Source organism: Phodopus roborovskii, unplaced genomic scaffold (assembly GCF_943737965.1).
Source record: "Phodopus roborovskii unplaced genomic scaffold, PHOROB, whole genome shotgun sequence".
NCBI lineage: Eukaryota > Metazoa > Chordata > Mammalia > Rodentia > Cricetidae > Phodopus > Phodopus roborovskii.
In genome coordinates this window covers 10,744,081-10,767,073 of record NW_026125295.1, presented here as the reverse complement: position 1 = coordinate 10,767,073, position 22,993 = coordinate 10,744,081, and the positions used below count along the sequence as shown (strand labels likewise).

General features: G+C 48.5%; 1 protein-coding gene across 1 annotated transcript in view; it reads right to left on the bottom strand.

Annotated features, from left to right (window-relative positions):
• Positions 1-1,501: 1,501 nt before the first annotated feature.
• The window catches only part of Tgm4 (transglutaminase 4), a 28,419-nt gene continuing 6,927 nt past the window's right edge, over positions 1,502-22,993 (bottom strand). The window contains exons 5-14 of the mRNA XM_051173359.1: positions 21,220-21,338; positions 19,249-19,350; positions 16,908-17,079; positions 16,698-16,836; positions 15,272-15,375; positions 12,786-13,037; positions 6,637-6,912; positions 5,941-6,110; positions 3,757-3,893; positions 1,502-1,806 (exon numbers count right to left, since the gene is read on the bottom strand). Of these exons, the coding sequence (XP_051029316.1) occupies positions 1,665-1,806; positions 3,757-3,893; positions 5,941-6,110; positions 6,637-6,912; positions 12,786-13,037; positions 15,272-15,375; positions 16,698-16,836; positions 16,908-17,079; positions 19,249-19,350; positions 21,220-21,338 (1,613 nt within the window). The 3' untranslated portion in view covers positions 1,502-1,664. The remainder of the gene's footprint in view (positions 1,807-3,756; positions 3,894-5,940; positions 6,111-6,636; positions 6,913-12,785; positions 13,038-15,271; positions 15,376-16,697; positions 16,837-16,907; positions 17,080-19,248; positions 19,351-21,219; positions 21,339-22,993) is intronic.

Below are 22,993 nucleotides of genomic sequence, written 5' to 3'. Positions count from 1 at the left end.
CCTCTTATTTGAATAAAAGTTCCTTGACCTACCTCTGTGAGTAGAGGTGCTCATTTTTAGTAAGAGATCCCAACCCACAGTATGGACAGCATGCTTCCTCTCAGGTCCAACAAGTGCCATGCAGACACTTATCAGTGGTTTCGCGGCGCTACTAACTGATCCTTCTTGGTCCCAGCCTGGGCTAGTAATCTCACAAGCGCGCAGCAGACACCTGCTGCCTCCGGGGGGGGGGGGGGTGGGCATCTGAGCAAAGGGAATTAGGACTGAGGTTTTCTAGTTTTAAACCGATGAAGGTGAGATGATGATGGCTAGTTTTATATCAATTTGAGTCAAGCTAAAGTCATCTGGGAAGAGGGAATCTCAATTGAGGAAATGCCTCCATAAGATTGGCCTGTAATTGCTGGCCAGTGGATCTCAGTGAGATTGAGGCCAGCCTGGTCTGCAAAGCGAGTTCCAGGACAGCCAGGACTGTTACACAGAGAGAAACCTGTCTCAAAACAAACACACAAACGAAATTGGCCTGTAAGCAAGTGTGTAATGCATTTTCCTGATTGATGTAGGAGAACTGAGCCCATTGTGGGTGGTGCCACTCCTGGGCTGGTGACCCCGGATAGAATAGAACAGGATGGGCAAGCCATGAGGAGCATTCCTCTGTGACCTCTGCATCAGCTCCTGCCGCCAGGTTCCTGCCCTGACTTCCCTCAGAGACTGTTACCTGAAGGTTAGGTGAAGTAAACTCTTTCCTTCCGGGTTATATTTGGTCATAGTGCTTTACCATAAGACAAGAGTGTCCTTTGAATACAGAAAATACTCTCTGGAGCATATGTCCACTTAGAGAGGCTGGCCGTCATGAAGAAGGTCCAGACCAAGGAGGCCAACCCCATTGGAATGAGCTCCTGGATCCATGAAGCTCAGAGGTAATGATTCTCCCCAGGTTTGTTAAGCAGCGTGCTGGTATACAAGCAAAATTAACTCAGAACCACATAGCCATCTTAAAGTCACCAGAGTTTAATTCAAAGCATAGTGATCATCTGAGCAGATCCCCTGATGGCAGAGCAGAACCGACTCCAGTGAGCAGAGCAGGGTAAGTTGCTTACCCAGATGTTATCATTGGCCATAGACTCGTTATCCAAGGGGATGCAGGCTGTGAGGTCTCCTTCCCGTGATCCACCTAGAGACAAGAGGGCCTCACGCCAGCGTGGGGCCTGCTTCTGAGAGGACCAGGGCCAGGATGCTTTCCTACAGGGCTGTCAACTCAGCCTCTAAACACCCATGGACTTGATAGAATCCGTAGTCCAGATGGAAGATGCCTCCAGCATTTCCAGTCCCACGGAATAGCAGCTCTGGGTTCTGTATACGGTTCCAAACCCCCGATGATAGTTGCACTGTCTTCTGAGGCCATGACTCCTAAACATGTTTGAGATGTCTGCCTGTGATATGTGCTTCAAGCTCTAGAGAGGTGCCCTGGCCCTATGGGGCTATTGCCTGATGTTACGTTTGCCTTTGAGCTCTATCTTTGGCTGGGCTGGCTCTTGAATCTGCCCTTACATGAGTAATTAAATCCAATCATCCCTTACCTGAAAGCTAAGTACAATTTAGGAAATGCTAACAAGCTTAGCTAAGGCTCAGAGCCAATCAGGGCTCCTGCCTTTGTATCAGCTGGGCTAGTTAGTGATGAGAACAATCTTCTCAGAATGAACCTCCTTCACTTGTCTGGAAGTAAACTTGACAATAAATTTCCTGGGTCCCATTCTCACTGGGGTGCATTTCATTTGGAAATGGATGAACTTTCCAGGTGGCAGTGTCCTAGAAAATATAAACGCACATCGTCAGCAAAGATGCATGGAAGAAAAGTGCATTGCACGAGGAACCAGGCACCTGGTTCCGGGCTGCTCTTGGGAAAGCCTTGTACTACAGGGCCCAGTAAAGCGGCCTCCACCTGAGGTTCGGCTACTTGTCTCAGCTGTAGGACAAGATGGCCGGCTGGGATGGCTGCTTTCCAGCTATGCCAGTCACAAACCCTCCTGGGGGTCCCCAGGAACATGGCTCATACAAGACGGTGTTGTCTGACCCTAGGTACTCAAGATGGCATTACCCGGGAGGGTGATGGACTCTGAGGCCCCATCCCAGAACTGCGGAACGGAACCTGTCCTTTAACAATGGTCCCAGGGAATCTGCACATCTGTGAAGGTCTAAGAACCCCCTACTCTGAGAATAACAGTAGCTTCTGGGATTTACTTGGGAGATCTAGACACCTGGTAAGGAGTAGACTCAAGGAACAAAGCATTTGATTAAAATCCTGCACTGGGCATGTCAGCATACCAAAATCAGTAGCATCTATCTAGTTCATCAGACAGAAAACAGAAGTATCCCCTGCACAGAGGCAACAAAGGCTCCAAGTGGGGATGCGCCCCCTTAACAAACACACGTGTGGATACACGGGAACTTATCCCGTGTCCTTGCAAGGTGGAAACCAGCATTGACATTTGTTTGGCCCAGCATAGTTCCACTTTAAATCCCAGATCAAGTGATTCTAAAAGTCCTATTCTTGAGAAACCAAGGGAGGAAATCAATCTACCTGCCTTCCCAGTACAGACATTCAAATGACACAAGACCACCTACAGAGTCAAGGGAAACAGAGTACCAGTTCAAAGATTGAGGTGTATTTGGGGACCTGTATAAATAGTGTTTCAGAATACTAGGGAAATGATAGGTTATTTCACAAAATTGGGGCTCTGCATTATTCCACCCCAAAATTAAAATTCACAGTAATTTTGTAAATAGTCATAAATTGCAGAAAGTATATACTATTTTTTGTTTGGTTGGTTGGTTTTTCCAGACACGGTTTCTCTGTGTAGCCCTGGCTGTCCCAGAACTCACTCTGTAGACCAGGCTGGCCTCAGACTCAGAGACCTGCCTGCCTCTGCCTCCTGAGTGCCGGGATTAAACGCTTGCACCACCACCACCTGGCAACTATTTCTATATTTTTGTTAATGACATAAAATTTGGTATCCCCAGAGGAGAAGATTAAAATTTTAATGTGAGTTCCAATGGTCAAGGCATATTAGGATTTTAAACAGTCTAGGCTGGGATATAGTTCCATGGGAGGGCCAGCCTGGTCTACAGAGCTAGTTCTGGGAGAGCCAGGACTGTTTCTCAGAGAACCCTGCAATGGCAGCTCACACCTTCAATCCCAGCACTCAGGAGGCAGAGTCAGGTGCATCTCTGTGAATTCAGTATATTGTCCAGCCTCGCCAACAGAGCAAGTTTTAAGCTAGCTAGGGATATAGAGTGATATTGTCTCAAAATAAGTAAGTAATCAAACTCCTACAAGCAGATTATACCTCAACATACCTTACTGAGTAGAGGTTGCACTCAGGTTAATAAGAACAGAAAGGAAACAACAGAAACATTACAGCAAAGAGTCAACAAGAAAAACCTGAGCTGCAAATAGAAATACAAACTAAGACAGGGTATGCTTTGGCATTTCTTTAAAACAATCAGACTGACAAGAAACAGAAAGGTCTGCCACTGGCAGAGTTCCAGTGCAGTCTTTTCTGCTAATCGGCACCAGTGACAAGTGCCTGCATTTTTGCTAAAACCCATGCTAGGCTAGAAGTCTGCATCTCAGAAGTATGGATGGCATGTGTGTGTGTGTGTGTGTGTGTGTGTGTGTGTGAGAGAGAGAGAGAGAGAGAGAGAGAGAGAGACCCACATACAGAATCTCTATTGTTAGAACAACTTGGGTAGACTCACCCTTGTTCCCAGGATTGCATGTGAGAGAGGGCCAGGCTCTCCACCGAGAACCTGATCTCAGTCAAAGGGATGGGCAGGGTGTTCTTGAAGGAGCAGTTGATGGTAAGTGGCCAGCTGACCTTGCCTGTGTCCGGCATCTGTTAAAAATGGGAGTGGAGAAAAGGCAGGTGTGACAAGCTCAGGGTGAGAGCTTAGATGACAGGTTCTATCAAGAAAGACAGTTCTTGGCCCCAGAGTGTAAGTCTGTGCTCACCTTGGAGGCTCTTGTGGGGAATCTGACCCACCTTATGCCTCTCTGAAATGCCATATATTTGCACATGTTAACCTCTTTAGTTTTGCCAGGCCTGTTCTTAAGGAACTCAAGGTACATAGCCTCATGGAAGCCAGTGGTCCTCTCGTGAACTATATACTCATCCAGCAAGTCAAGATGCCTCTTTGCCAAGGCTCAAGAGCTGAACAGTTGTTAGAGCCCCCAAACTATAGTGTGGACATAGGCCACACCTCAGCCACGACCTAAAATACCAAGTTTCCTCACAGGGCAGCCCAGAGAAACACATCCAAAACAGGCTGTGTTCATCCTTCAGAATATGCCCCAACCCACACCTGTCCAAAGCCAGAACACTTGAAACTCGTGCATGCCCCTGCCACACCTGTCCTGGCTGTATCCTCTTACTCAGAGCCCGCCTCCCCTGGCCCCGGGCACCCCAGGGCTCACATCTTCGCCCGCATATGTCAGGTTTGGTCTCCTTCAGATGTCCAAAAGCAGTGCCTGCTCCCAGGCTCACCGTGTGGTAGCCACATCCAATCACAGTATAGATGTGTTCGCTAGAAATTTTAGTTCCTGGAGTACAGTCAGTTCTGTAAAGGAAACGTGTGCCCTGGCAGAGCTAGACTGCCTACTTCCAGGATATCTAAAGCGCCAACCATACGTGCCAAGCCTTACAGACAAGTGTCCCCTCATGCCCACAGACATCTGTGAAGTCGCCTGGAGGAGGGTGGGAGCGAGACCCGCCCCCGAGAAAGTAGTCATGTCACCTGTATGCTTCGGTTACATGTTTGCATTGTACCACATGTAGGCCTAGTGCTCACAGAAGTCGGAAGAAGGCATCTCATCCCCTTAACCTGGAGTTAAAGGTAGCTGTTAACCCTTATGGATGTGCTGGAGACTGAAGCCGGTTCCTCTGAAAGAGCAAGTGCTCTTAGCGTCCAAGCCACCGCTCCAGACCCTGGTTTTCTATTCTTTCTTTCTTTTTTTTTTTTTGGTGGGGGGGGGGAGTTTGAGACAGGGTTTCTCTTTGTAGCCCTGGCTGTCCTGGAACTAGCTCTGTAGACCAGGCTGGCCTCTGGCATCTGCCTGCCTCTGCCTACTCAGTGCTGGGATGAAAGGCATACGCCATCATCCCAGCTAGAAATGCTTGATGACTAAGCCCTGGTGAGTGCACTGAAACAGTTTCCACGTGGAGTGAGTCCTTGTGAAGCATGCAAGTTCTGCTCCATAGAGTGGGGCCAGGCCAGGGCCCCAGCAGAGCTAAGGACAAGCCAACCATACTGCCCCAGAAATGTTAAAACATCCTCAGCCTGAGAAGTCCCTATGGGGGTTACTATACCTGCTGAGGTGCAAACATCTATGATGAACCCCAGGATAGGCCAGGGCTCACCAGGGAAGGGTTCTGGAGTGATGGTCTTTGGCAGGTCATCAGAGAGCCTCATGCAAGCTGTCTTGCCTAGGAGAACTGATCAGAGAGCCCAAGTTGGCCTGGTACTGGCTTTATCTCACCCCACGCCAGGGGTGGGCCCATGGCAAGCCTTGTACTTCACGGTTTGTATCCAAAACACTTAGATACACAAGAAGCTGATGGCATGGATTACTTCTGGTAAAAGGAGCTGGGGCACCTGAGGAGGATGGAGGATGGGAACAAAGTTTTATTGTGCCAACTGCATCTTCACAATTTTTGTCCTGTGCACAGGTATTCCTCATTAAAAAAAAAAAAAAAGTTTAAATTCAGTTAGCCAAAAGTTGATAAAAGAGAAACTGCTTGATACATCACGTCTCAGAAACACCTGTGTGGAAAAATGGCATGCAATTTTCCTTAGGGATGCAATGGACCACAAAGGCCCTGAACTCTGCCCATTTCCAAGTTCGGGTTCCAGATAGGAGCCCTTTCTGGCCTGCAGGCAGCTCACCTCAACAGAGAAAGCTGGATACAGGAAAGACAGGGTCATATCAGTGGCCACCTTTTCACCAGTTTCTATGACTTCTGCAATGATAAACCCTTTGATGACCATCTCATCGTCAACCATGCCCAGTTTGTAGATGTAAGAGTCGGCATCCAAGTTGAGAACCACCTGTGATTCTGTAAAAGTATGGGGTAGAAAAGAGCGGTGAGTCATTGGCAAACAGGGTTAGATTAACTAGGGTGACAGGCCTGCTTGACCTTAGAGGCATCCTGTCCTCTCTTTGGAGAGCCTGCGTCCAGGGGCCCAATGGACTTCACGATTAACTGAAATCTCCAGGCCCATTTTGGGCCCCCATTTTCGGGGTAGTCTGCTCATGCTGAGGGTACCCACAGCCCACCGATGAGACTAGAAATCCCAAACAAAATCTCTACTGTTGCAGAGATTTTTCGGGGCACCATCAGCACCCAATTTGTGACTGTCTGCCAGACCCCAGACTCCTGGCTCACTGATATGTTTGGCTCATTTTTCTACTGTGCTGGGATTGCTTATCACCACCAACATATAAAGTGCTCAATAAATGCTGTGTCTATACAAGCATAAAAGGGTAGAATGCAGGAGTAATCCATAGAGAAGAAAGCGATCAGATGGTGGGCACCCTGGTCTCTCTGGGGCTCCAGGCCCCATTGCCTCTGCTTCTGGTACCTTGGCTTTGGACCTGCACAGCCTTCTGGATGATTCCCAGGTTTGTTTTATTGCTGCCTGTGTACGTCTGTAGATCGAGGGAACATGAAATGTTGATGTTCTGTAGAGTGTCCGTTTTCCTTTTCAAAACTAAGGTCAAAGTGACAGGGTATCCTAGCTCCACTGAATTCTGGAGGACGTAGATCTTCAAGCTGTGGGATGATGGATGGTTGGGCTTCTCCTCATCAGGGCGCTTACCAGAGGCCTTTTCCATGGCCTTCCTCTCCTCTGGGGAGCCTGCAAAGACACAGAATGTTTCCTGAGGACACCTCTCTAAGGGCCAACCAAATCTGTGAGCACACCGTTAGGGTCTGAGAGAGCTTCCCCTTGTCCTGCTTGGACTTGTCACCTGACACAAGCAAGGGGGGACTTCAACGGGGAAAACGCCTCCATTTCATTGGCCCACAGACAGGTCTGGGAGGCATTTTCTTAATTAATGACTAATTCAGAAAGGCCTATTCTGCGGTGGGTCTGGGGAAACAGGCCTGGGTTGTATAAGAAAAGTTGGGCAAGCCCGTAAGCAGTGTCTCCCTCCACGTGCACCCACGCCCCCCCCCCTTCAGTCCCTGCCTTGCCTTCCCTCTGCTCACTGTTACACAGAGTGTGTAAACCAAATAAACCCTTTCCTTTCTAAGTTGCTTTTCACTATGACCTTTATCACAGCAATAGAAACCAAACTAAAACAGAACTATGTGCCAGGACCAGGATATTACTGTGACAGACATGACCATGTTGTTTGGGGGAGGTTATGGGAGGCCTTTGGAACTTTGGTTTGGGAAAGCTGTTGAATGTTCAGAGCTCAGTAGGCTATTCTGTGGGAGCTTTGAAACTAAAAATGTTAATTAAAAAAAAAAAATGTTGAGAGCAACGGAGACAATGGAATCCTGCCTTGAGTTTCATAGGAATCTTGAAAGTCCCTTAAAGAATCTATCAGAGCCATCTGCATGATCCATTTGAATTAAGACTCTGTGGTATCTGGCGAGCTGGGGGAAAATGCAGGCAGATCTCTTGAAGGCCGGTCTGGTTTGCATAGGAAATTCTAGCTCAGCCAGAGCTAAACAGTATGTCTCTCTCTCTCTCTCTCTCTCTCTCTCACACACACACACACACACACACACACACACACACACACTCACACAGCTGATAATCACAAACCCAGCACCTCTATAGTGAAACCTTTATGAGATAATTGGTTACTGGTCAGCTGTGGCTGAGATACCAGATGTGATTAAGAGCATTGCTAGGCGGTGTTGGCGCACGCCTTTAATCCCAGCACTCGGGAGGCAGAGGCAGGCAGATCTCAGTGAATTTGAGACTGACCAGCCTGGTCTACAAGAGCTAGTTCCAGGACAGCCTCCAAAGCCACAGAGAAACCCTGTCTAGAAAAGCGAGAGAGAGAGAAAGAGAGAGAGAGAGAGAGGAGAGCAGCATCACTGAGGAGAAATCTGGGAGTTTTCCTCATTGTCAGCACACAGAAACTGTAGTTCAGAAAGGGTCAGAGCAGCATCTCATGCTAGCAGCCGACCTTGGTAGTGTAAGGTTCCCAGGTGGTACCAGGTTTCGAAGGCATGAAGATGTCACGGATATCAGCTGAAGCTGGGGCCCTGTGAGAAGCCAGGAGAGGCCATGGCGAAGGCACAGCATGGAGACCTCATGGTCCAGAGGACCATGAGTAGGTTTCAGATGTAAAGCACTGAATGTTTTACACTCAATGTTTAATTTTTAGTTTGATTTGACTTGATTGCAACTATGCTCTGGATCTTCCCTCTTGGAATAAGAAATATGTGACTTATTTTTGATTTTACAGGAACCCACAGTTAAAAGACTTTGGATATCTTAAAGAGACTGGGACTTTTAAAAGTTGGGGTGTTTTTATGCTGTGATGTTGGTATTAACATCAGATCTTGGGGATTAGCAAGATGGGAAAGGGTGTTGTTAATAGTGTTGCATTTTTGTGTCAAGTTGGCAAGGAGTCAGTTGTTCTGGTTAGATAGATATCTTTGTAAACTTGACACAAGGCAGGCTCATCTGGGAAGAGAGAACTTCAATGGAGAAAATACCTCCACTCGATCAGCCCCTTAGGCAAATCTGTGAGTCATTTTCTTAATAAATGGTCAATGTGGGAGGGCCTATCCCACTAGGCACCTGCCACCCCTAGGCAGATGGGTACCGTGCTGTATAAGGAAGCAGGTGGGACAAGCCAGTCAGCAGTGTTCCTCGGTGGCTCTGCACACGGCTCCTCCAGCTCCGGCTGGCTTCCCTCAGTGGATTGTGACTTGGGATGCGTAAGCCAGATAAACCCTTTTCTTTCCAAGTTGCTTTTCAGCATGGTCTTTATCACAGCAATGAGAACCAAACTGAGACATGCATTGAATGGGACTGTGGAGGCCTCTCAGGACCTAAGGATTCACACTGAGAATCACCCAAGCCCCAGAGCTAGGAGCTTGCCTTAAGTGGGGATGGAAAGACCAGAACATAAAAGCTTGCAAAGAGTGACTCCACCTTCAACCTGCCTAAGGGTCACAGTAACACCCTAAGCCAGGCATGGTGACTCATACCTTTAATCCCGGCACTTAGAAACCCGAGACTGGAGACTTACCATGACTTCAAGGCCAGTCTGCACTACAGAGTTTCAGACCATCTTTTAAAAAAGAGACCTTATCTCAAAATCAGGAAGAGAAGCAGGAGGAACTCATGAGGTAATGCCATTGTCTCCTGTCCTCCCAGGCCCTCAGTCACCTGGAAATCTGACAGTTAAGTCAGAAGCCTCCTTATCTGGTGTATGTGGCTGTGACCCTTAACCACGACCTCACCACAACAGCTTTGCTGCCCTCTGACTGCCGTGACATGACATGATGGCACCCTGGAAATGTCTATTCAAAGAGCGCTCACCTTTCCTTGACAGACTCAGCTTAACAAACAGCGTCTTTCCTGGTGCGTTTGAAAGACAATTTTAAAAAACCACCTGAAGAGAAAGCCAGGGAAAAACAATAACAAAGCAAGCTTTGAACTCCCGTCATGAGGCTCTGTACAGGTAGGCTAGAGAACCAAGTGTCTTCCTGAACCGCGCGAGGCAAGTTTACTTACTCATCCCAGGCAATTGAGGCCACTGCACACCATCCCCAGCTGCCCGCGAGGCAAGAGGAAAAAGAATTCAGAGGCTACCCATGATGAATACAGAATGCACAGAGGTGCTTCGGGGACAGCAAACAGGCTCTGGTCTCCAGACGGCCACAGGGGGTCCTCCATGCTAATAGCTTTCCACAACACACACAGGGAAAACCAACCCCTGCAGAAGCCTGACTTGGAACTTACTAGAGAAAAGTTTAAGTTCTGGATTTTAAATATTGTTAGTGTTCAGGCAGCTGCACTGGCCTGTCCTTGGGGTTCTGACAGGACGCGCCCTCAGCTGCAGCCACTAAGAGCACCACCTGTGCACATTCACAACGTTCCCTTTAACAGGGCCCCTGCCCACCTCCCACCTTCTTTCTCTCCTTCCCTGTCTGTCTGTCTGTCTGTCTCTCTTCCTCCTTTTCTTCTCTCCTGCTGCTCCTGTCTCCAGAGGCAGGTCTTCCTTCCCCTCCCTCTCCCCCTCCCCCTTTTTATGATCCCTTTCCCTAATAAAAACCTCTCTGCTTGAACCCTGCTGCATGGCATCTTTCCCTCACACGCCGCTTTTCTTAAATTACAACCAATATACTAAGGGGCTGGTGAGATGGACCCCTTTGTTGTGTAAAGTTTTACTCTTGGCCTTTTTGAGGGGCCTGCCACCCAGCTTCCAGATAAATCACACACGAAGCCACGGTTATAAATGCCCGGCCTTAGCTTGTCTTGTTTATTGCCAGCTTTTCTTATCTTAAATTACCCTGACTACCTTTGCCTCTGGGCTTTTTCCTCTTCTGCATGTCTTTTACTCTCTCTCTGGCCAGCCTCCTCCCCTTCTTAACTCATTGCTCTCTCTATTTTCCCCTTGTTTCTCCTATTTATCCTCGCTGCCTTGCCAGCCCCACCCCCTGTTCCTGCCTCGCTATTGGCCATGCGGCTCTTTATTAGACCATCAGGTGTTTTAGACAGGCAGAGAATCACAGCTTCACGGAGTTAAGCAAATGTGGTGTAAGCAAAAGTCATATTCCTTGAAATAATATCTCCCCCACTAATTAATAATAATAATAATAATAATAAGCATTCCCCAACAGTCCTTACTCCAAGTTTGGTGACCTGAGTTGAAGCCACAGGACCCACATGGTGGAATGTCCCCTGACGTCCACATGCACACTGTGTTATACTCGCACATGCGGACATGCACAAAAATTAATGTAAAGCCGTCGCAGATATATTCAAGGGACTGAAAGGACAGAGAAGGCAGTAGCTCACCAAACAGGGGCTAGTGATAAAGAACTTGAATAAAACAGCTTTTAGAGCCTGCACATGAAACCACCATAAGCTCTGAGGTTAGGGTAATTGAAATGATCCAGTCTTCAAGGAAGAAGGAAACATTACATGCAAAAGTAACAGTACACTGAGCTTTCTCTCCCTCCCTGAGGCACCCTGCACCCTGACACGTTTTCTTTCTTAAATCTCCTACTGGGTCAATGAGGTGGTTCAGAGAGTAAAGGCGCTTGCAACCACGCCTGACAAGCTGTTTACAGAGGGCAGATGCTATCCTGGTTCCACCAGAGCAGGGACAGACAGGAAGGCCTGGCTTCCTGGAGAAGACTCCTCCGTCTTCTCACACTACATGGAGCAACTCCTGCCTTCTTTACAAGACCACCCTCCTCCCCCTCCCTTCCCCTCCCCCATCCTGGGCTGGCCTTGATGATAGCACTGCGCTACCCTCTTCATTGCTGGGACAATGGCATGTGTTTCCATGGTGCTGGAGATCGAATCTGGGACTCCTATTACTAAACACACTACCATCTGAGCCACATCTCCAGCCAGCAAAGAATCAGGGCTGGAAAAAGGAAGCCCTAAACATGGGGGCTGCTCACAGGTGTGGTGCATGCCTTGGGTGTGGTGAGTGTCTTGCTGCCTACCAGTACCCTAGCACCACAACACAGGCAGAGAGGACCTACGTGAGCAGAGTGAGGCCAGATACAGGAGTACCCGCCGTCTCGGAGGACGGCAACACCAGGACAAGCCCTGCAGCCATCTCTTCTGCTTGCCTCCCTTGGGGACAGTCTGTGCTCTAGGAAACATTACCATATCTGGGCCTCTTCCTGGAGACCACCCATACCCACTGTTGGTGGCTAAGGAACAGACATTGCATATTCAGCATCAGATGCCCCACGGTGCACAGGCTGTAATTCTCCAGGCAGCCTGGCTTGGTGGGATCTGGGCAGAATTCCTGCACAGTGGGGTGTGGCAGACCCGATAAAACCTTGCATACAACCTCGTGTGTCAAAGCCTGACCTGGGCCTGGGATGTGGTTCTGGCAGAGTACTTGTCTATTGTGCAAAAAAACCCTGGTTCCCAGTTCCAGTAGGCAGCTCTATGTGGGTTCAAGGCTAGCCATGACTACATAGTGAGACTGTCTCAAAAAAAAAAAAAAATCCTAACCCAGCCACTTTTAAGCTGGGTGAGTCTACGCCTATTTTAAAAAAAAAAAAACAAAAAACATTTTATGAACTCCATGTTTGCTTCCTAAAGTGCCTGGAGCATTGCAGAACCCTGCAAGGTCACAGGAGCTGGGGATGCCATATATTTATTTAGACCCTGGTATATGCTGAACGCCCAGGCAATCTGCAGTCACCTTTTATTCTGAATAGGGCATCACAGTGTAATCAAGACTGGCTTCAAACTTAAAGCAGTTCCCCTACCCTAACCTGCAGACATGTGCCACCACGCCTGGCTACATCTCGCCCTGGAGTGGACAGACTGCGTGTCGTGCCCTGCCAGCCCCCAGGCAGGACACAGTCACGCTCCTCTCACACTGCTTGGGATGCTGCCAAAGAGCAAGTGGTTGGGTAGTTGTGACAGGGACCCCATGGCTGACCACACCTTAGATTTCTACCATTAGGTCCTTTGGGCCCCAGATCTGTTGTCCGCCAAGGCTCAGGACCAGAACCCTGGTTTTGGGCCAGCCTGTAGTGCCAGAAGCCCTGCACAGCTACCTTCTGGGAACTTGTACTGCAAGGTGATGTCTTCCCGTTTGTTCTCGCCCACCATCTTGGTGCTGATATTCTTGCCAATACTCGCAGTCTCCACGGCGATAAGGATGTTCTTCTCCTTGCCCTGGTTTGGCTTCACCAGCCAGATGAACTTGTCACCATTGACCTCAGTGAAGACAAACTTGGTGTCATACTGGATTTGGACCTCTCCCTGGCGGATAGCACTCAGTGGAGAAGGCCCAGTGCGGAATCGGCCTGAAGGGAAGAGAGAGAACGTGGCTGCTGAGCTTTCCTGGCCTCGTCCTGCCTCGCATCCCTTAAGTAAGAAATCCCACTCAGACAGGGAGGACACATGGCAGCTTAGAGTTGAAATGTCCGGGAATCTCAAGCCCAGAAGTAAGGAGCCATGCCCCCTTCCCATTCATTCCAGCGCATTGCCAAACATTGGTTTGGTTTTGCACACTCTTGTACTCTCAACGCTGACTGGGATTGCCATTTCCTTTGCTCTCCTTGACCTTCAGTACACACAACTCTTCGCCTCACCCCTCAAAAGCAGCCAGCTCTGCGATCCAGTGTCTTGGGGCTAAGACTCAGAATAGGGCTGCTAATCTAACACTTACGCTGTTTCTGACATGGCAGAGGGCACCCCACTGTCTGTCCCCACCTTATCCACACCGCGAATGGGTAGGTGGGCTTCTTCTACCTCCCAGGTAGATGGTGACTGTGGCCTCTGTGCAGCCCAGATGCAAGGCTCCTGTCCCCACCTGGGCAGACACTACGGGGGACCCCAGAGAGATGACCCTATGCTGAGCATCTTTCAGCACAAGGAGGTGTAGCGAGCTCCTCCCCACCCCACCTCCACCCCCAACCCCCTGGGGGAGATGAGAACTGCAGATCTCTGGAGAACCCATGAGGAAGTGTGATGCTGTGATTCTGCCTTAGGAAGCCTTTGGGACAAAACTGGTTGGAAAAATTAAATTGTACTTTTGCCTTTGGGGACTGTGTTTCCTGCGTTGGGTGAACCTCCTTTATCCACACTGTTAACCCTGGAAAGGCTAAAGATGTCCACTGCAAGGGTGCCTGTGTCCTGCGGAAGTCGGGGTTCCCTAGGATTCCAGAATGGAGGGGCCAGGTTGTTGGGAGCCTGGGGCGACCTGGTTAGAGAAGTTTTTCTACAGAATGTGGCTTCACACAAAAGTTCAATGCCTGATCTTATCTCAGGTGTTTCCATTTACTGGGAAAGTTATTTTGTTTGTTTTTGCCTTGTTCTGCTTTTTGAGACGAACTCACAAGTTAGCTGAGGACAGCTTGAAACTCCTGATTTTTTTTTTTTTCCCCTTCTCTTGAGTGATAGGATTATTGTGCCACCCCAACTAGGCTTGTTAGGAATGGTATCTAAGGGCTAGAGAGATGGCTCAGTGGGTAAGAGCACTGACTGCTCTTCCAAAGGACCGGGGTTCAATTCCCAGCACCCACATGGTAGCTCACAACTGCCAGTAACTCCAGTTACAGGGGATCAGACACCTTCATACAGACATGCAGGCAAACCCCAAAGTACAATAAATAAGTTGTCTTGGAAGGAAGGAGGGAGGGAGGGGGAGAAGGGAGGGAGGGAGGGGAAAAAGGGAGGGAGGGAGGAAGGAAGAAATGGTAGCTGACCAATGCAAATTCTGTACCAAAATTGAAGTTTCTGCTAATGTTTGTTCACCGATTTTTATCACAGATTAGGCTCATTTCTAACAAAAGGAGAGAACCCCAACTTAAAATGGGCCAGGGGCCCATCCCCATATGAAGGAACAGGCGGCTGGGGGTGGGGGCAGTGCCGGGTCACAGCCAGCACTAAGTCTTGGTCCGACATTGAGTCCCCGCCCTTATCGGGACAGCTATTCAAAAAGGACTAGACTGACACGTGCACATACGAGATAATTCTGGAAGCAACTTTGCCGTGTAAATCTCCCATCCACCTATGCAGCCAGATTTGAAGTCTCTCTGTTTCGGTTGCTCAAAGTGTGACCTTGGGCTCTGTGGATCAACTGCCCAGAGACCCATGGCGGAAAACCCTGTTCACTTCACCCACCCACCCCACCCCCAGCCTGGATTCGCAAAATGCCGGTAATGACTAAACTTGCTTTGAAAGATTAGCTGTGGTCTAGTAGCCGACGACACTCCCTATGCCTGGCAGCCTTAATCCAGCCCCCTCGTACCCATGTGACTCTCACAAGTTGTCTCCCATGCACTGTAGTTCATGTGTGTGTACCCGCAAACTAGTAAGTAGAGGTAATTGAAAAGCTTTTGAAAAGGTGAGGTATGAGCTGTGCGTCCGGTAAGCACCTGCACTTGCTGTCATCCCTATTTATGTGACTGTCCCTCGTGTCCTCTTCATGAGGCCTTGCTCAGGGTGACCGCCAAAGACACACAGACCAGTCAGAAAGGCAGCCCAGACTTGTGGTCTCAACCCCAAGCTCCTCCTGTGCCCTGTACAAACTCACCCTCACTGATTTCCTGTGGTGTAGCATCCAGGACCTGCCAGCCATCATAGCCCTGGGGCAGATCCTGTCTTTTCATCCAGGCATCTGTCCACACATGGAAATTCCTGTGGCAGTGGAAACATTCCCATCAGAGCCAGCCATGCATTTAGAGAGCCTGTCATCACGCTCTCTAAGGTTCTGAAGAGGGGCCTCTGTCAGCAAAGGCAAGGACAGTGTGGAGTGTTGTGTAGAAAGCAGAGCTCGGAGCAGATGGGCAGTGAGGGAGAACTTCCTGTGGCCCAAAGATACTAGATACTACCTATGCTGAATGAATGAATGAATGAATGAATGAGTGAATGAATGAATGAATAAGCAAAAAACTGTACATCCTTTCCCCACTCAAAGGGGTTCTGATTTTATTGATGAATAATTTTGTAGCTGGAGAGTATTCCAAATTCTTTGTTTTGTTTCGTTTTGGTTTGGTTTCACGACAGGGTTTCTCTGTGTAGCCCTGACTGTCCTGGCTGGCACTTGCTCTGTAGACCAGGCTGGCCTTCGAGTCAAAGATCCACCTGCCTCTGCCTCCCCAGTGCTGGGATCAAAGGCGTGTGCCAACACCGTCAAGCTGTTCTTGCTATCTTTTAAAGACAGTTGCACCATCTGGACTGGTTAACCGACCGTGGTGTCTCCAACATATGGTGCCAGAATGAAAGCCATGACCCCTCCCTAAAATTCCCTGCACTTTTAGCCTGCAAGGACAGGAGACAATGCCTCTGTGGACTGTGGGTGACAGTTATATCAGAGGGTGGCACACAGCCACAGTCTGTCTCAGTCCCAGGCCAGGGGCCAGGAGTCAAGGCCAGTTCTTGGTCTTTGCCTCCATGGGGGCAAAGGTTGCAGCCCAGGGATCTTTATGCTTCACAAGCCTTCCCAGCTGTCTGGGTCACACAGTAAGGTTGGCTCTGCAAAGCCGATTTCTGAAGCTGACACTGCTCACAGCTTGAGCCAGTCTACAGAGGCTGCAAAGCCCACAGGTAGAAGAGAAGAGGGACCCTGACTAGCCAGGAAGGAGCTTACCTGTAGCTGGAGCTTCTTTCCAGCCTGGTCCCACCGCTTCAGCCCCAAATGTGCACACAGATGCTATATTAATTATAAAACTATCGGCTGATGACTAGGGCTTTTTATTGGCTAGTCCTGTCTTAATTATTAACCCATTTCTCTAAATCTATGTATTTCCGTGTGGTCTTGGCTTACTGGAGAATTCCCAGACCTACTACTCCTTTGTGGTCTACATGGCGTGCTTTGCGGCGCCTCTCTGCCTACCTTTCCCAGAATTCTCCTGGTCTCCTAGCCCCGCCTATCTTCCTGCCTCTACTTGCTATAAGCCAAACAGTGTTTTATTCATCAACCAATAAGAAAAACGAAGGACAATTCCCCCATCACTTACCAGATGGAGTCTTTGGTCAGATCTGTAATTGTCTTGCCTGAATCATCCAGGTAGATGTCTACTGTGAGATTCTTTCCTGTGTCGTGGGCTGACTCAAAGTTAGTCACACTTCGAGCTGGAATGCCCACAGCCCTCAGTGCTGAAATAACCCCAGAGAGGATGGTTAGCTTCTGTGGAGGCCGAGTGGCCCCTGCCCCAACTGCAGCCTACCTGTGGTCAGGATTCCAGAGAAAACCCAGCACTGGCCAAAGCATACGGGCAACTTGGTGGCGTAGTGCTGCTGGAGGATGGGCACACTGCTGGTCCACACATACGGGGCTGTACCACTTCTGTAGTCCCCTGACCAATTCCCCATCAGCACACCATTGTTCACGGAGCACATCTGATGCGGGACAGAGCGGGGATTAGCATCTGTGCTCTCCCTGGACCCTACAGTTTGTTCAGGACAGGCAGTGCAAATCAGAAGGAACAAGGGAATGCACACTTGTTTTAAGACTAGCCTTGGCTGCATAGGGAGACTCATTCTCTCCTTGCTGTACTCCCCCAGAGAAACCATCACTCACTGAGGAAGAGTAAGATGTCAGAGAAGAGTATCTGTCATTGTCTGGAAAGGCTGTGCCTATATGCCCATGTGAGACAGACTGTGATGAGCAAAATGATGTAACAAGGTCCCTCGATGTATGCAAACTGCAGCCGATATCTATTAAGCCAGTGCAAGCCACTCTACTATCTTCACCACATATTTTATACTTCAGAAACACATTGTGTTAACATGTAGATTTATTATTATTCTCTTAGAAGGAAACAGATTTATTGCATGTGTGTGTGGGGGGGGGGTTGCCTACAGAGGTCGGGATCTCTCCAGATCTGCAGTTCCAGGACTTCAGATGTGGGTTCTGGGAACCAAATGTGTGCCCTCTTCAAGAACAGAGAGTACTCCTAACTACTGGGCCATCCATCCTGCCCCCCCCCATTTCTCTCTCTTTTTTTTTTTTTTTTTAGTCAAAAATCTCAGTGTGTAGCCCAGGCTTGCATGAAACTTCCAGCAATCCTCCTGCCTCAATACCCTGAGTTTTGAGATTACAGGTATGAACTATCATACCCAGCTAAAAGAATATGTTTAGACTTCTGAGAGTTTTTTTTTTTCTTTTTTTTCTTTTTACTGTGTTGGGCTCCATTTGTTGGCTGGTTGGTTGACTTGTTACTTTTTATTTTGAGAAACAGTCTTGTACTGTTACCCAGGCTGCCATTACAATTGAACCCTCCTGTCTCAGTCTCCTGAGTAGCTGGATTACAAGACTATGCCATAAAGTCCCATTAAACTCTGGGCATCTTAAATCCTAGCAGGAAAACCAGGCCCAGCACCTTACCGAACACCTTCTTCTGGACCCTGGAGTGAAGGACAACTAACATGACGACCTGTCACCTGAGCATCTGGTAGTGCAAGGGAACTGATTGTCCCAGGCTCTATCCCGTCTGCCAATAGAGCCTACTTAAGTTGCTGTCAATCTGGACCCTGTACTGGTCTTCACCCAATAGCTTTCACTGTTCCACACTTCATTTCTACAGCCTTACGTGACCCCCAGGCTTGGCTCAATGCTGTAATCCCACAGCTTCACTCTGCAGTACTTTCCAGTAGATCTTCAGCAGGATTGGAGCTCTCTCTTCTCTCTCTGTCTCTCTCTCTCTCTCTCTCTTTATCTGTCTCTGTCTCTCTGTCTCTCTCTGTCTCTCTCTCTCCCTCTCTCTGTCTGTCTCTGTCTCTCTCTGCCTCTGTCTCTCTGCCTCTCTCCCTCTTTCTCTCCCTCTTTCTCTGTCTCTCTCCTTCTTTCTCTGTCTCTCTCTGTCTCTGTCTCTCTCCCTCTTTCTCTGTCTCTCTCTGTCTGTCTCTGTCTCTCTCTGTCTCTCTCCCTCTTTCTCTGTCTCTGTCTCTGTGTCTCTGTGTCTCTCTGTCTCTCTCTCTCTCTCTCACACACACACACACACACACACACACACACACACACGAGATCCCTTCCCCTAGCAGTTTCTTTTGCCTCTCAGTTCTCTTGGAACTGCAGCTTCTTTGACGCTTTTTGTGGCCATTGTATAACTTACATCTGTACATACGTACATTCACACATACATACATGTAGCTATATTTAATATGTGATGTGTAATCCGAGAGTGAATATTAGTAAGACTGAAATAAAAGAACCTATGTTTGCCTTGGCTGGCACTTATGACATTGTTTATCCCAGCTGCAGCCAGGTTTACAGGGAGGGAGAGGACCTTGAATACTTTTACACCATCTCGTGGACTGGAAAAGGCCGTTTTCCTAAGGTCAACTTAGAAGTGGCAAAGTTGGCCTTCTGAACTCAGACTGGAGCACCTGTGCTCAGAAGGACAATGGCAGACTTACGTCCCCTGATGGTTTTGACTGCTCAGCCACGGTTCCCTGTGAGCTTCATGGAGAGCAGCTTACTGTATGCAGGGAAACCTAAATGGGCTGAGCAGGTGTGGATGGACTACAACAGCATTTTACTCTGTAGATCTGGCCCTCTCCACATACCATAGTGCAAATGGTCCTGGACACAAACACCGGGCTCTGCCGTTCGTGGGGCTCCAGCTGGGCCAACAGGGACATGCTGCAATTCAGAACATTCTTCTCAAACTGTCATGGAGAGGGAGAAAGAGGAATCAAGATTCTGCTCTGTGTCAGACACTTATCCCATCCCATCTAATCTGCGTTGCCTTGAAGGATAACTCATCTCCCAAGTGAGGGAGTCTGCCCACAGTCTCCCAAAGACCCTCTACATTCCACAGTAGAAGCCACTAAACAGCCAGGCACAAGACGACAGTTAAGCACATCCAAAGTCTCACAGGGCACAACTATTGAAAAGACAGACGGGGCTAGGGAGGTGGCTCAGTGGGTGAAATGCACACATGTATAAGGAAGTATACAGCAAGGCTTTAGTTCCACGAGGGAAATGCCATAGTTATCAAGTTAAGTAGACAAACAAGCTGCCAAGCTGTGTATAAGAAATGTTATCTCAACTTCGTTAGTATTAGTAATAAAAAGTGAATGGTGGGTGGGGTGGGAAGTTGGTGAAGAGCACTCGTCGCTCTTGCAGAGGACCTGGGTTCAGTTCCCAGCACCCACATGGTGGCTCACATCCAGTTCCAGGAGATCCCTTTTCCGGCCTCCACAGGTGCCAGGCAAGCACACGGCACACAGACATACACACAGGCAAACCACACACACACAAGACAAATAAATACATTGAAAATAAAGAACAGGCTAGGCAGGTTGGTTTACTGGGTTCTCAGGCTCCACACCATGGAAAGAGAGAGCTGACTCTTAAGAGTGGTCCTGACCTGCACCCGAGCACCATGGGATGTATGCATGTAGGGCAAAAGGTTCCAGGTTTGAAAACTTACCAAAACCCACCAATCCCCACCGTAGAAATCTCCACCCTGGAAAACCCCACCTCCCCCCAAAAAACCCCATATAAGCCTGTCTCCTTCTCAGTCCCCTGCTGATTTTCACCTGAGCAGAGATGTCTCTTGTATCTGCGGTTTGACTTTGTGTATCCAGTGGCTCCTGACTGCCAGGATACTTTTGCCTTCAGAGCTGTGTAACACTTGCACTGGGAAACCTTCCCCTCCCCACCCCCATCCCGCCACCCCCAGAGCTGTAACACCTTCCATTGGAGGAAACCTCCCCCCCCCAGAGCTGTAACTCCTTCCCTGGGGAAGCCTTTTCCTCCTCAGGGCTGTAATACTGACAGTGCAACCATACACAATACATGTAAAACAAATGCTTAAAGGAATGAATACTCTACCCTATGGAGTCATCACCAAGCAAAACTGACACTTTGTTTTCTGTACTATAGTTTCTTTTTCTTTTTTTTTTTTTTGTTCTTATCCCCCCCCTCCCCACTTGCCCACTGTTTGTTGTAGGTCTTTTTGGTTTTTGCTGTAGCCTTGGCTGTCCTGGAACTTAGTATACGACAGGCTGGTTCCATTCTCTGCTTCCCGAGTGCTGGCATTAAAGGCTGGGGCCACTATACCCTGTTGACATTGATGCACTGAGACAGTATCTTCCCACTTGCCCTACACAGGCATCAGATCCACCCTCTCCTGCGTTTACATCACAGGCGTGTGCCACTAAGCATGGCCCGTGTGTTTACTACGTGTTTTGTGGACCAGGGCCTCACCCAAGCTAGGCTGGCGGTATCCAGCTCAGTTCGGGCCTGAGTTAGTTTTTCATCCTGTTTAAGCAGTTTTACTTCGATGCAGTGAACACCCACGAGGTTTGTCCATGGAAGAAGGGGAGAAAGGAGCAAACGGCAGCAATGGCTCAGAAAGCGGCAGCGTTTGCAGCCATCTCCTGAGAGGAGCGACTCACCCAGGATTCCAGCAAGGTCTCCCAGGAGCTCCATCCCGGCCGCCCCCCCCCACCTTGCTCCACAGCCGTTTTGTTTAGTAACCCCTAAGAAAAAAGCATGCATGGTGCAGCCAGAAGAACACAGTCCATTACCTGACCAAAGGTCCAGGGCTTCTCTTTAATTTGTTTGGCGAAACCCATGTAAATGTAGCCAGTGTCATTAAGGATGTACTCTGCCCGATCCTCCTCGCTAGGCATGTACACGGTGTCATCTGGAGCAAGGCCACACAGATGTGGGTTATTGACTAACCCTGAGGTAGAGGCAGGTACACCACGGGGTTGGGGCAACGAATGTTGGGGGAATGGGCACAGGGAACAGGAAGGGTGACAGCGATACATTATGCATCGGAAATAAAAACAGCCAGAGGCAGTGGCTCAAGTCTTTGACACCAGCACTTGGGAGGTAGAGGCAGGTGGATCTCTATGAGTTTGAGGCCAGCTGGTCTGTATTGAGAGTTCTAGGATAGCCAGGGCTACATAGAGACACTTTATCTCAAAAACAAAAACAAAAAACAAAGAACTTCCAAAAGGGCATCTTGAGCCAGGTGTAAGGCTCTTTTAACTAGAAAAATGTGTGGGAATTTGAACATACGGAAAATTATGATGAAGAATTAATAAATTAAAAGAAGAGAATCCATAAGTTCACAAAGGGATGGATAGATAGATGGATGGATGGATGGTAGAAAGATGAAGAGAGGGATAGATGGGTATGAGGGGATGTAGGTGTTTGTGGATAGAGAGATGTGGACTAATGGATATGTGTGGATGCAAATCATGGATGGATGGTTGGATTAATGTGGATTGGGAGGGAGCTCTTGAAGGCAGAGAATGCCAGGGCTCATCTGCTAAGATTAGATAGAGGGCTGGAGCTGGAAAATCTGCAGGACATCCCACCGAAGACTGCTTGGATCAGCAAAATTCAGAAGTGGGGGGGGTTCTGATGAGGATACATATCTGCATGGCTGTAAAGTGTTTCCACATAAGCTGCTTACTAGATACGAAAAGAAACATCACTTGGACAGTACCTAGATCAAATGATGCAAGTTTAATGTTTCCCAGTTAAGGGACAAGGGCATATGGTATGCGTCCAGGTGATTTTCAACATACTTCACATAATATTCCAGCCAGGAGCACGTGGCTCGAATCTAAGAATGATGAATCACCAGACAAATCATAAAAATTAAAGGGGAGGAGAGTGTTCTCCTAGAGCATCGGTTCTCAGCCTTCTCCTGCAACCCTTTAATAGAGTTCCTCATGTTGTGCTGACCCTAAAGGTGCTACATCACAACTATAATTCCGCTGCTGTTATGAATCATAATGTAAATATCTGACCCCTCAGAGAGGTCATGACCCACAGGTGGAGAACCACTGACCTAGAACATCAGAGTCAAGAAGGACTAGGGTAGGCGTGTGGAAATTAAAACAAACAAGCAAAAAGGTCTACAGAGCAAGTGTGAGAAAAATCAGAGCAGAGCCTTTCTGAGGTTTCTCTCCTCCAGGGTTTCTGGAACAAAGCTGATGGATTTTTAGAAAGGAGGATCCAGTTGGCTGGATAGGGAAATAAAATGTGTGCGTCTGGAGGGAAGTTGGGGGGGGGACAAATATAATCAAAACAGTTTGTACAAAGCTCCGAAAAAACTACTAAAATGAGGAAAATAAAATGAACATTTTTTCAAATAAATAATGAGTGACGTTTGTATAGAGGCTCAATCAAGGGTAGCCAGGAAGAGGGGTGACCTGAGTAGAAGAGCCAAGCGGGAAGATGAGAGGAAACAAGCCTTCACGGGCTTGGCCACAGAGGGTCTTCCAGGCACGCACTGTGCCTGGGCCGAGTCCTCTAGCTGGGTTGAGAATGGCCCAGGGACTC